This window comes from Hypanus sabinus, chromosome 12 (assembly GCF_030144855.1).
Source record: "Hypanus sabinus isolate sHypSab1 chromosome 12, sHypSab1.hap1, whole genome shotgun sequence".
In the NCBI taxonomy this organism is placed as follows: domain Eukaryota; kingdom Metazoa; phylum Chordata; class Chondrichthyes; order Myliobatiformes; family Dasyatidae; genus Hypanus; species Hypanus sabinus.
In genome coordinates, this window is record NC_082717.1 from 97859496 (window position 1) to 97872314 (window position 12819).

General features: G+C 45.2%; 1 protein-coding gene across 2 annotated transcripts; it reads left to right on the forward strand.

Annotated features, from left to right (window-relative positions):
- The first annotated feature begins 1093 nt into the window (after positions 1-1093).
- On the forward strand, positions 1094-11963 carry dld (deltaD). Of its 2 annotated transcripts, XM_059986525.1 has the most exons (11): positions 1094-1856; positions 1974-2267; positions 2700-2760; positions 2901-3158; positions 4011-4071; positions 6015-6145; positions 6250-6419; positions 7025-7241; positions 9852-10641; positions 10775-10889; positions 11314-11963. In XM_059986525.1, exons 1-11 carry the CDS (start codon positions 1803-1805, stop codon positions 11317-11319), a joined length of 2157 nt encoding a protein of 718 aa, XP_059842508.1. In that variant the 5' UTR covers positions 1094-1802; the 3' UTR covers positions 11320-11963. The 2 variants fall into 2 exon arrangements, with proteins under 2 accessions (XP_059842508.1, XP_059842507.1); XM_059986524.1 differs by having other exon boundaries at positions 10775-11963.
- Positions 11964-12819: the final 856 nt, after the last annotated feature.

The following is a 12819-nucleotide window of genomic DNA, read 5'->3' on the forward strand; positions in this document are numbered from 1 at the left end:
ATGCAGCAGGAAACCGTGCAGCACAACGATGCCTTTTAAAAATATAACAATAAAAGGCACTTCATCTGAACTCTCCATGGGCATTTCTCTCTCGCCCCCTCCCCTTCATATATCGCGAGGAGCACGATAAATGCCCCCAGCAGTGAAAGGTAAATATAGCAAACTGTTTACAACAAACTTGACCGGTAAATTCTTTTCCGAGAAAGTCGCTTCCACAGCTGTTCATAGATCTTAGCTGATAGTGCAGGACAAAGTCTAGCAAAATAAAGGAACTTTTGCCTGTGGATTTGAGCTACTATAGATTAAAAAAAGCATAGAACTGTTGCGTGTGAGTTATGTTTAGTGAACTTTTAGCCAGGTTATGTACTTTTGTACCTAGAGGGTTGGTCAGTTGTTGTGATGTGTTTGTTTGTTGGCCGGATTCAATGCAGGAGCAGAGGGGAGGCAGCGTGCGCCGGGGGGAGCTGCTCTATTGTAGGGAGCAGGTGCTTGCTCCCATTAACATACAGCTGAGAGCACAATGAGTCGCCTTGAGCTCAACAATAACAACTGTCGTAATGACAGCCACGCGAACGACACACACCCACCAACTACCCCCCCCCCACACAGCTTTACAGAAACACACACACACGGAGTCAAAATCCATAAATGCTCTAACTTTCATCGGAAAACTCAAAGTTTCTGTCGCTACAATCCTCCCCGCCCCTCAGATTCCTTGCGTAAAGTGAAATTGGAGCGAAAAGTGGGGAAGGGGAGCATATTTTCACAACATGGCCCCCTGTCCGCTCTTCTGTTAACTTAATAAATTGTTACAATTCAGAGAAACTTGCACGACTGTTTATATACGGCATATATGTATTCGTTGGAATTTAAATGAGTTTTTGTGTGTGCTGGGAGAATTGCCCAGCTCAGTGACCATTTGGCGATCCATTGAGGAGGGCAAGACCGGCCCCTTTTGTAACAGCTCGCCAGATTGGGAGGGGGTGGGGGGAGAGTTGGTCGAACAATCTGTGTGTCATTAGGAATGCAGTTCCGCTGTTGTATATAAAGAGAGGGCAGGGCGCTTGGTTCATCAGTCTTCGAGGGTTGCGGATCCGAGTGGGAGTGAATTAGGGAAGGCGTTTGTATACGAGGCATAGGGAGAGAAGAGGGAGGGAGAGAGAGAGAGAGAGAGAGAGAGAGAGAGGGAGAGGGAGAAAGAGAGAGAGAGAGAGAGAGCGGGAGACAGAGCATCAAAGTAAAAAAAAGTAAGAGGACGACAAAAGGGATAACCTCCTGAATCCGACCTTCTCCGAGAACATTAGTGCTCTCTCTGCCTTCTCCATTTAAAATCAACTAGTTAAAAATTCAGCTGGAATAATTGAGAGAACTAAGGCTGTTGCTAAATTTCCTGGAAATCATCTCGCTGCACAGGGTGTTTCCCTCTGGAATTAAACCCCGAATATCTGGGGTAAAATTAAAGAGGCAGCCCACGCAAGAGAGAGAGAAAGAGAGCGAGAGAGAGGGGGGGGGCAGACAGATACAGAGAGACAGAGGCAGAGAAAGAGAGAGAGAAAGTGTCAGCTCGGTGCAAAGGACCTCAGCCAGTGTGTGCGCATCGATCTTCCGACCGCTGCGCTCCGGCCACGGAGCCTCATTGAGAGGAACTGTCAGTCATCGGCGCAAGGGCGGTTCTGTGGAGAATTGCAGCAGGCAGAGGATTTGAGAGGGGAAAAACAGAAGCAGTCTCAGTGCAGCTGGGAGCGGCAAGCCTTAGTCCGGGCTCCCCCTTCCGTAAAGGCCAAGTGAGATCGTGCCCAGCCATGGCCCGTCGCAGCCTCTGTCTCCTTATCATAGTTCTCGCCACGCTTCATCAGGTAAGCTGGCTGCTCCCGATTTACCCCCCCCCCCCTTTCCACCTACACCTAAATCGCTCACATCCTTTCGTGGCTCTTCCTCGTCCCGTTTACATCCCACCTTTTGACTCTCCACAGGCTTCTCCCTCGGGGGTGTTTGAGTTGAAATTACAAGAATTCAATAATCGCAAAGGCCTGAGTGGCAACGTAAACTGTTGCAAAGGAGGCTCTGCTTCTAACTACGGGCTGCCCTGCGAATGTAAGACCTTCTTCCGCGTGTGTCTGAAACATTACCAGACCAACATCTCCCCGGAGCCCCCGTGCACCTACGGCAGTGCCCTCACCCCTGTGCTCGGCTCCAACTCGTTCTCCATCCCGGACGCCGAAGCCTTCAGCAACCCCATCCGATTTCCGTTCGCCTTCACCTGGCCGGTAAGTTGCCTTGTTGAGGAGGGAGGGAGTGTGTGTGTCAGTGCGGGAAAGCTGAGGTGACGGTGGATTGAGAGTCAGAAGGAACACGCGTTTGAACTAGAGTTAAAAGAGTTAATGATGTGGGAAACTTCACAGACCCTAACTGGCAATTTTCATCCCAGCGTGAGATTCCTAACGGCTTCATTTTACAATCCTATGTGTGAAGGTGGTGAAATTAAGCGTAAAGATGGATAACAATTGCCGGCTCTGCCAGTATCCTGCGCCTGGATTATAAACACACTTCTGATTAGAGATCCGCTCCTCATGTTTGAAATGCAAAGGCTGCAGAGATTGTGTGTGTGTGTGTGTGTGTGTGTAACAGCTTTCATATGATTCCTTTTTATCGAGGCTGTTTTTGCAGGTTCACATTTTGCTTTATCTTGTTTGAAACAGGGGACTTTCTCTTTGATCATTGAAGCCCTGCACGCAGACCCCACCGATGACCTTAGTACAGGTAACTTCCTCCCTCTCCCTACTTCCCGTAATCTCGAATTTACCCCCCCCCCCCACACACACACCATTTTATTATTGCCTCTGGTGAGATGTCTGTCATGTCTTTAACAATGCGTGTTTCCCCACGCTGCGTGGCTGCAGATAATCCAGATCGGCTCATCAGCCGCCTGGCGACCCAGCGACACCTCACCGTGGGCGACGAGTGGTCCCAGGACGTACATATCAGCAGCAGAACCGAACTCAAGTACTCCTACCGCTTCGTCTGTGACGAACACTACTACGGAGAGGGCTGCTCCGTCTTCTGCCGCCCCCGAGATGACGCCTTTGGCCACTTCAGCTGTGGCGAGAAGGGGGAAAAGATGTGCAACCCGGGCTGGAAGGGGCCATACTGCACTGAATGTGAGTGCACACTTCTCATTACATGCGGCGACTTTAAACTGCTCGATCAACGGGACTCAACCCCGTCTTTAACTTTGCTCTTGAGGTTAAACCATTTGCACTATTTACTTTAAGCAAACCTTTAAGATGGAGTTCGTAAACAAGAAGGCGCTCGAACAGACGCGTATAGACTGCACTGAACTTTAGGCTCTCGCCAATGCAAAGAGCAGCAACTCCGGGGGCCCCCAGTTCTCGCTCATTGGGCCATCTCAGCTCGTGCGGTGACAATTGAGCGGGCGGGCTTTGGGCCGGGGCGCGGATGGGCGGCCGGCAGGCTGGCTGGCGGTGGCGTGCATTGTTATCGAGAGCACACAAGTCCACGAGGGCAGCTGCGCTGTGGGGCTGAGAGGTAGCGAACAATGAGGCAGCTGTCTTACTGCAGCTAGCCTGCAAACCAGCTGTCCACTCTTATCTACACACACACATACGCGCGCGCACACACACACACACACACACACACACACACACACACACCACTCACACACACACACACCACTCACACACACCACTCACACACACACACACACACACACACACCACTCACACACACACACACACACACACAACACTCACACACGGGTGGTGGGGGGATAAACTGCTGAATGCAGTGAAGCTTAGGGTGTTACAGAAAAGCGAGAAGGGCGGATAATAAAAGTTAAATATAAACGTTTTGTGAGTTAGCTTTGTACCGATGTTTTACAGTAGTGAGTGATCTTCAATCATCTTGTGTGAAAACCTATTCTGTCTCCTCATCTTTTGTTTTAGGGTCTGATAGGTAGATTTAAAAGTTGCAACTTTTCTTTCTTCCCTCAGCTATCTGCCTTCCTGGATGCGACGAACAACACGGATTCTGCGACAAACCCGGGGAATGCAAGTGAGTAATGAGAGCTGCTGTCGGATGATCGGTAGATAAAAGAGGCGGTAAATGATCTGTATCGGAAGGTGCGTGGGAATAGAAGGCATCTTTCAGAGTTCAAAGAGGTTCATCTCCTGGTGGCTGTTAGGTACATCTTGGAAGCCTGGGAAACTGCAAGTCTTTGGGGATCATGTAACAAAAGGAAAACATTACTGTTAAACTCGAATGTACACTACCCTACTGGGAAGTAAATTTACTATTATTACCGAGTTAAACGAGTGCAGGGAGACTCATTACAGCACTCAGTGTTCTGTCACGGAACAGCTGCTCACAGCGCCCTCTATTGGCCAATGCGGAGAGACCGGAACGAATCAGTCGGTCAACTTGGGCAAGTTTTCAAGCGACCTCAGCAATACGGACGTTCCTGTTTTCACCACCATCGCTCTAAGCAGGACATCTTTACAGGGCTTTGAAAACTGTTTTTTTGTAATATGCATACTATGCATATTCAGAATGAAACTTGAAGAATCACATGCTTTCGATTTTTATTTATGAATTGAAGGGTATAATGAAATTAGAGAACAAGGAAGAACGTTTTGTAAACCTTTTCTAGCTGCGTCCAATTACCGCTGTGTGGCGACAAAGGCCAGGGAGCATTTCAGTTACTGCACGGCCTAGAGGGAACTCTGCAGAGAGTGACTTTTCACAAATCATTTATTGTATTTTAAAGCTCTCACGTCAACCACACTGGCCCATAGAAATTCAATCAATCTTAAATTTCTTGTAAATTGTCATTTTAAGCCATTTTTCAGGATGTGGACGTCAGTTGATTGTCTTGGGAAGGTGTCAGCTACCTTTCATTGTGATATTTCAATTACTTGCTAGAATTATATGTGGGTAAGAACAGCTGTTTTCCTCCTGGAAGGTGAACCAGGTGGCTTTTTATGACATGGTCACCATTGCTAACACCCAGTTCTTTTTAAACAGTTTATTAAGTGAATTAAAATTCCACAGCTGTCATGGTGGGATATGAGCTGGTGCAAAGTCCCATAAACCAGTACTGCAAACCTACTGAACTCGAATCTTGCACACTGTGAATTCACACCATGAACAACAATTCAATTGTTGCCTTTGTGTGTTTTTAGTTCTTCACTTTCAAATTTAGTTTTCTCAGCAGCAGATTTGCAGAGCTCTACTGCACAGAAACAGGCCTGTCTAGTCTGCCTGGTCCCATTGACAGCATCCATTCCATCACTTCCACACCCAGCCCATCCATGTACCCGCCAAAACTTCTCTTAAATGTTGAAATCGAATCTGCACCTATCACTCCCGCTGGCAACTTGATCACAATCTACCGCTCTCTGAGTGAGTGAAGTTCACCCTCAGGTTCCCCTTAAAAAATTTCACCTTTCTCCCTTAACCCATGACCTCTACTTTTTGACTCACCCAACCTCAGTGCTTGCTTTTACATTTATACATTCCTCTCATAATTCTGTATACAGTTCCATAACTATATATTTACTGTAGTTGCATAACTATATGTTTTAAAACCCTAGGTTTTAATTGTTGTATCCTAATCCTTTTAACAATAATTAATCATCACAGAATTATTGTCCTAGCAATGAGGAGGCAGCATTGTGTTCCTGGAATTGACAAAATCACTGCCCCCTTCTTAATGGCAGCAAGGGATACCAAGTAAATGTTAGACTTCCCTCTGATGTCCGTTCACATAAATGAGTAAATAACTACTTTCCTTTTCTTCTTAAGCCTGTCACCCCTCCCAGGCCATGAGCTGCTGACAGCATCCTCTGTCCTGGGCTCAGTCCTGCTTTCATCAAATAACTATCTTAGGAGGGGAGTGATTAACTTTCTTACAATGGTTTGTTCAGATAATCCTTAAGTGGAGAATGAAGACTTCCTTTTGCATGAAATATGTTTCATTGTTTGTTGTGTATTTCTAGATGCCGGGTGGGATGGCAAGGACGATATTGTGACGAGTGCATTCATTATCCTGGTTGTCTACATGGAACGTGTCAACAGCCTTGGCAATGTAACTGTCAGGAAGGGTGGGGCGGTCTGTTTTGCAACCAAGGTAAAGATGTTTTCCCATTTTCACTGAAAATCCAACTCTTTGATTTGGTGTTTGGTTTAATCTTTGTTTTAATTTCTTCTGTGATTGACCATTTCTCATACCAGACCTGAATTACTGTACTCACCACAAGCCATGCAAAAATGGAGCCACGTGCACTAACACCGGTCAAGGGAGCTACACTTGTTCTTGCCGCCCTGGTTTCACCGGGTCCAACTGCGAAACTGAAATCAATGAGTGTGACGTCAATCCCTGCAAAAATGGCGGAAGCTGCACAGTAAGTGAGAGTCACCCCTTTAGTCAAGTGTAATAAAGCTCCTAGCAAGGGTATAGATTGAGGAGATGCAAGCAGGCTTTTCCAATTCAGGTTTGGTGAGACAAGAACTAGAGGTCATGGGTTAGCTGCAAAAGGTGAAATGTTTTGGGGGGGATCTTATTCACTCAGAGAATGGTGGGAGCATGGAACTTGCTGAGGGCAGAAGGGGAGGATATGGGTACGATTGTAACATTGAAGAGAAGTTTTGATAGGTACGTGGAGAGGAGGGGTGTGGAGGGTCATGACCCAGCTCTGAGTTGGTGAGACTAAGCAGAATAATCGTTCGGGATGGACGGGATGGGCTGAAGGGCTTGTTTCTGTGCTGTAGTGCTCGATGGCTTGGGGAAGGAGCATGCACTCTCCGTGGGCACAGTAGGAGAACTGTGGGGCCCCACAGGGGCTTGAGATAATAGTAATCATATCTTAGTTTGAAATTTTAAAAGGTTTTATGAACTTCTGATAATGTATGTTTTTTTGAGAAAAAGTATATTATATATTGATAAAAGAGACCTATGACTCACTCTACCTTGTGTATAAGTAACCATTGCATTAAAATCACTCTCTAGGATCTGGAGAATCGGTATTCCTGTACGTGTCCTCCTGGCTTCCATGGGAAAAACTGTGAACTGAGTGCCATGAAGTGTGAGGACAGGCCCTGCTTTAATGGAGGGAGGTGCTCGGACAAGCCCACTGGTGGCTACAGCTGTCACTGTCCGGCCAGTTACTCTGGCTTCAACTGTGAAAAGAAAATTGACCTCTGCAGTTCCAGTCCATGCACCAATGGTAAGCAGGAATGTAAATGTGCAGATTTCAGGTGTAATGGTGGTGCTTACGTTACCTCATCCACCTATCTTCTTGCAGCTTCTTGCTTCATCTGCCCCTCTCCACTCACCCACATTACTCCCCCACTCACCCATATTCCCCCTCCACTTGGTTACATTGCCCCCCCTCTCCCATGTAAACCCCTACTCTCCCACATTCCCCCTCCACTCAGTTACATAACCCCCACTCTCCCATATTACCCCCTACTCACCCAATTCACACACATTCCCCCCTCCACTCACCCACATCAACCCCACTCTCCCATGTCCTCCTCCACTCACCCACATTCCTGAATTCCTCTTAAACTCACAACCTGTCTTTCCTTCTAAGGCTCTCCTGAAGTCCTGTCTCTTTTGAACATCCTTTGGTCAGCCGTTCCTAATACTACCTCTTGTGATTCGGCATCAAAAGTTGCTTAACCACACATTCCTGCTTTGTGGTTGAGTGTGTAGCTAGAACCTGCTCCAACTCCAGCTACAAGTTTGTAGAAGATACCACAGTAGTGGGTCACATCTCATAACAATGAGCCAGAGTGTGGGAAGGTGATAGTGACATGAATTCAGACAACATTTTCCCCCAAACATCAGCAAAACAGAAGAGCTCTCATTGACTTCAGGGAGGCCGTGCACATGCTCCTACCTACATCAAAGATGGTGGGGTTGAGGCCTCAATACAGCTCAGCACAGAAACCAGCTTTCCCTCTATTGACTATGTCTGTACTTATTCTGCCTCAGTAAGGCAGCCAGTCTAACCAAAGACCTCACCTCACCCACCCACCCACAAAGAGGTAGCTGAAGAAATTGTGGAAGCATTAGTAATGATCTATTCAGGGAGAGAAGCAGAAGGAAGGAAATTAGAGGACTGTGCATGAGTGGTTGGGAAGGTGTTGGAGTCCATTATTAAGGATGAGGTTTTGGGGTACTTGGAGACACATGATAAAATAAGCAAAGTCAGAATGGCTTCCTTAAGGGGAAATTTTGCCTGAGAAACCTGCTGGAATTTTTTTGAGGAAGTAACAGGTAGGTTAGACAAAAGTAGAGCCAATGGATGGTGTTTACTTGGATTTTCAGAAGGCCTTTGACAAGGTGGCACACATAAGGCTGCTTAACAAGATATTCCAGGAAAGATACTAGTATGGATAGAAGATTGGATGACTGACAGGAAGCAAAGTGTCAGAATAAAGGGGGCCTGTTCTGGTTGGCTGGTGTTCTGCAGGGATTGGTGAGCGAACCACTGCTTTTCAAGTTATACGTCAGTGATTTGGATGATGGCTTTGTGGCCAGGTCTGCAAATGATACAAAGATTTGTGGAAGGGTGGGCGGGCGGTGCTGAGGAAGCAGAAAGTCTGCAGAAGGTTGGGAATGGGCAAAGAGAAATGGCAGATGGAAAACAGTGTCAGGAAGTGTGTGGTCATGTACTTTGGTAGAAGAATAAAGGCATGGGCTATCTTCTTAATGGGGAGAAAATTCAAAAACCTGAGGTGCAAAGGGACTCGTGCAGGTTAACTTGAGTTGGTGGTGAGGAAGGCAAATGCAATGTTAGCATTCATTTCCAGAGGAATGAATTCTAAAGTAAGGACATCTTTGGCACAGCATTGTGGGCGAAGGGCCTGTATTGTGCTGTAGGTTTTCTATGTTTCTAGGACTAGAATATGATGCTCAGGCTTTATAAAGTTCTGGTCAGACCACACGGGGTATTGTAAGAAATTTTGAGCCCCTTAACTAAGAAAAGATGTTCTGGCTTTGGAAAGGGTCTGGAGGAGGTGCCTAAGAATGATCCCAGGAATGAAAGGGTTAATGTGTGAGGAGCATTTGATATCTCTGGGCCTGTACTCACTGGAGTTTAGAAGAATGAGGGGGGATCTCACTGAAACCTGTTGAATATTGAAAGGCTCAGATTTAAGGGCATGCAGAGGATGTTTCCAACAGGGGAGAGGCTAGGACCAGAAAGCACAGCCTTGGATAGAAGGACATCCCTTTAGGAGAGGGATGAGGAGGAATTTCTTTAGCCAAATGGTGGTGAATCTGTGAAATTCATTGCTACGGATGGCTGCGGAGGGAAAGTCATTGTGTATATTTAAAGCAGAGGTTGAAAGGTTCTGAGGATACTAATTTTACATGTCTTCAATTTGGGTGCTTTCTCAATTATCTTTTTGGTATTATATTATTATCGTATGTTTATTTTTGCACTGTATTAATTTTCTTCATTTTGATTTGGGTTTTTTTTTCTATCTGTAGCGATGTAGAAAATGCATAAAAAAACTAATAAAAAAAAGAAAGGTTCTTGATTTAGTGCGATTGTTATAATTTTGTGCCTTCTTGTTTACCTGCCTGTAGTTTCTCTCTAGCTGTTACAATTTAATTTGCATGGTTATTGTTTTACCTTGTATTAGCATGATGATTTGATCTGTCTGAACAGTGTGCAGGGCAAGTGTTTCACTGTATCTTGATATGTGTGACAGTAATAAGCCAATTCCAACCTCGAGGTGTGTTAAAACCTTGATATATAAATTCTGGTTTTCATGTAAGACTTGAATCATCATATCACAGAAGATCTCTTTGATTTCTATAGATGCTGAGTGTGTTGATATTGGGAATTCCTACATATGCAAATGTCGCGCTGGCTTCATGGGCAGAGACTGTAATATTGATGCGGACAACTGTGCAAGCAGGCCCTGCCTTAACGGCGGAACATGTCAGGATAGAATTAATGACTACACCTGCACCTGTCTGTCTGGATTTAGTGGGAAGAACTGCAGCATCGCTCTCAGTCAATGCATCAACAACCCTTGTCACAACGGGGCAACCTGCCATGAAAGAAATGATCATTATATCTGCCAGTGTGCCCACGGCTATGGTGGTCTTAACTGTCAGTTCCTGCTGCCAGAGCAGCCTCGGGATCAAACTCTCATCATTGACATTAAGGATAAATACACGGATGCCGAGAACAAGGGCCAGTTCCCCTGGGTTGCCGTGGGCGCTGGGGTTATTCTGGCCCTGGTGCTGCTCCTGGGATGTGCAGCAATTGTTGTCTGCATGCGGGTGAAGCTTCAGAAGGGCCAGCAGCGGCCGACCATCTCCAAGAGTGAGATCGAGACAATGAACAACCTGAATGACTGTCATCGTGAGAAGGACATTTCCATCAGCATCATTGCTTCCACACAGATCAAAAACACCAACAAGAAAGTAGATTTGCAAAGTGAAAGTTCTACAGAGAGAAATGGTTACAGGGTCAAATTCCCCTCAGTGGATTATAATCTGGTGCACGAGTTGAGAAATGAAGACTTCCTTAAGGATGAAAATGAACGGGGGGATGCCAGTGTTTCAGAGACAGAACAGAAAAGTACTCCACAACACAATGGGTAAATAAGAAAATCCGTTTACTTTTTATTAGTTGCTGTGAATGTGGCTATTATCTGGGATATCCAATGAATTGCTGGGACACACAGTCAATTGCCTAGCAACCTAACCCTTGCTTTTGTCTCAAACCACCAGCGAACCAACAGAAAGGAAGCAGCCAGAATCGGCGTACTCTGCTTCAAAAGACACCAAGTACCAGTCGATATACGTCATATCAGAAGAGAAGGACGAATGTATCATTGCAACTGAGGTCAATGTTTTTCTTCTCCATTCCTTAATGTATGATGGCGTGAACCTAATGCACGTGTAATAGAACCAGTTCTCTGTATGCCACTCAATGTAATCCTCCTTTACGTTGGCAAAGGTGCTGGGCATCGAGATATCGTAGCATTCAATCCCAGCACCATCTGTAAGGGGTTTCTACGTTCCCCCCATGAACCGCGTGGGTTTTCTCTAGGCCCTCTGGTTTCTTTGGTCCCACAATCCAAAGACTTGTCCGTTATGAGTTTAATTGGTCGTTGTTCTATTGTCCTGTGATTAGGCTAATGTTACATAGGTGTGTTGCTGGGTGGTGCAGTTCATTGGGCCAAAGTGTCTGTCCCACACTGTATCTGTAAACAAAAGTTTGAAAAGAGACCAGCTACTGACAGTAAATCTATTTGCTTTCTCCCCAGGTGTGAAATGGAAGGACAATAATTGAAGTATAGTTGCCTTGCCAAGAAGAGATTTTCTCCAGTAAACTGCTGCTTAGATTGAACCGGTTTCTCTGCTGAAACTGGCAGGAAGACTCAAAAGGACAGACAGCAAGCCAGGAGTCTGTACTCTCCACTTGCACTGTCTTTAAATGGCATTTTATAAAGAAATGAAATTCCGTTGCACTATGGACCGACAGTTGCTTCCTGTATTCTCTACAATGTCCGAACAGAAAGCCTGCACTGCCTTTGAGTGTAAATTCAGGAGAAGTTTGAGAAAATGCTCTCACACTGCAGACACAAATGCGGCCTCCGATGCCTTTCCTTGGACATGAACTATTTAATGGTCGAGGGGAGCAGGAGGAAAAGAGAACACAAGTATTCTTTCGAGTACCGAAATATTTTTTAAAAACTTGCTTGTGCATTTGAAGGTTCTTGAAGTTCATTTCACATAATTTAAAATTCTGCTATATATGTAAAAGGAAAAGGCACTTCAGTTCTATATGTCTATATTTTGTACATATTCGTATTTATAGAAACAGGTGCAAAAGATTATTGGGCTTGTTTGTATTGTTTTTTTGTTACTGAAGAAAAGTGTTTTATAAATATTTTTTCTAAATAAATGAAATGGATTATAATTTTCTGGTGGTCTTCTCTGGTTCTATTTTGTCTATTGTTGGTGCAATACACTAAGTGCTTCATGCTCTGATTTTAGCTTCAAATCTATTTTGTCATCTGGATAAATATCAGCTCCTCAGTTCTATCTGCCCATGTCAGCTTTGTGCAAGTAACTTTTACACATATTTTGCTGATGATTTAAATGAAGGTGGTTACATCTTTTCAAATTAGAAGAATTGCAAGTCCCTAAACTTCAATATTACCCAGTTACACCATTTGATTGGTTTCTTACAGGAGCCATACACTCAGTGGCCACTTTATTAGGTACACCTGCTCATAAATCAGCCAATCATGTGGCAGTAAGTCAATGTATAAAAAAACACGCGGACATGCTCAGGAGGTTCAGTTGTTCAGACCAAACATCAGAATGGGGTAGAAATATGATCCAAGTGATTTTGACTGTGGGAATGATTGTTGGTGCCAGGCAGGGTGCTTTGAATATCTCAGAAACTGCTGATCATCTGGGGCTTCAAGTCCAATAGTCTCCAGAGTTTTACAGAGAATGGTGCAAAAAACATTCAGTGAGCGGCAGTTCTGTGGAGGAAGCAATTTGTCAACGAGAGAGGTCAATGGAGATTGGCCAGACTGGTTAAAACTGACAGGAAGGTGATACGAATCCAAATAACCATGAGTTACAAGAGTGGTGCGTAGATGGGCTACAGCAGCAGGAGGCCACGAACATAACTACAGTAGATAACTAATGAAGTGGCCTCTGAGTGTATTTTCTCATCGGACTAAAACATCACCTCTTCAGTCCTTTTGTTCCATCTCTGTTTTGTCCTGCACCTTGAAGTGAGTAACTTTGACACA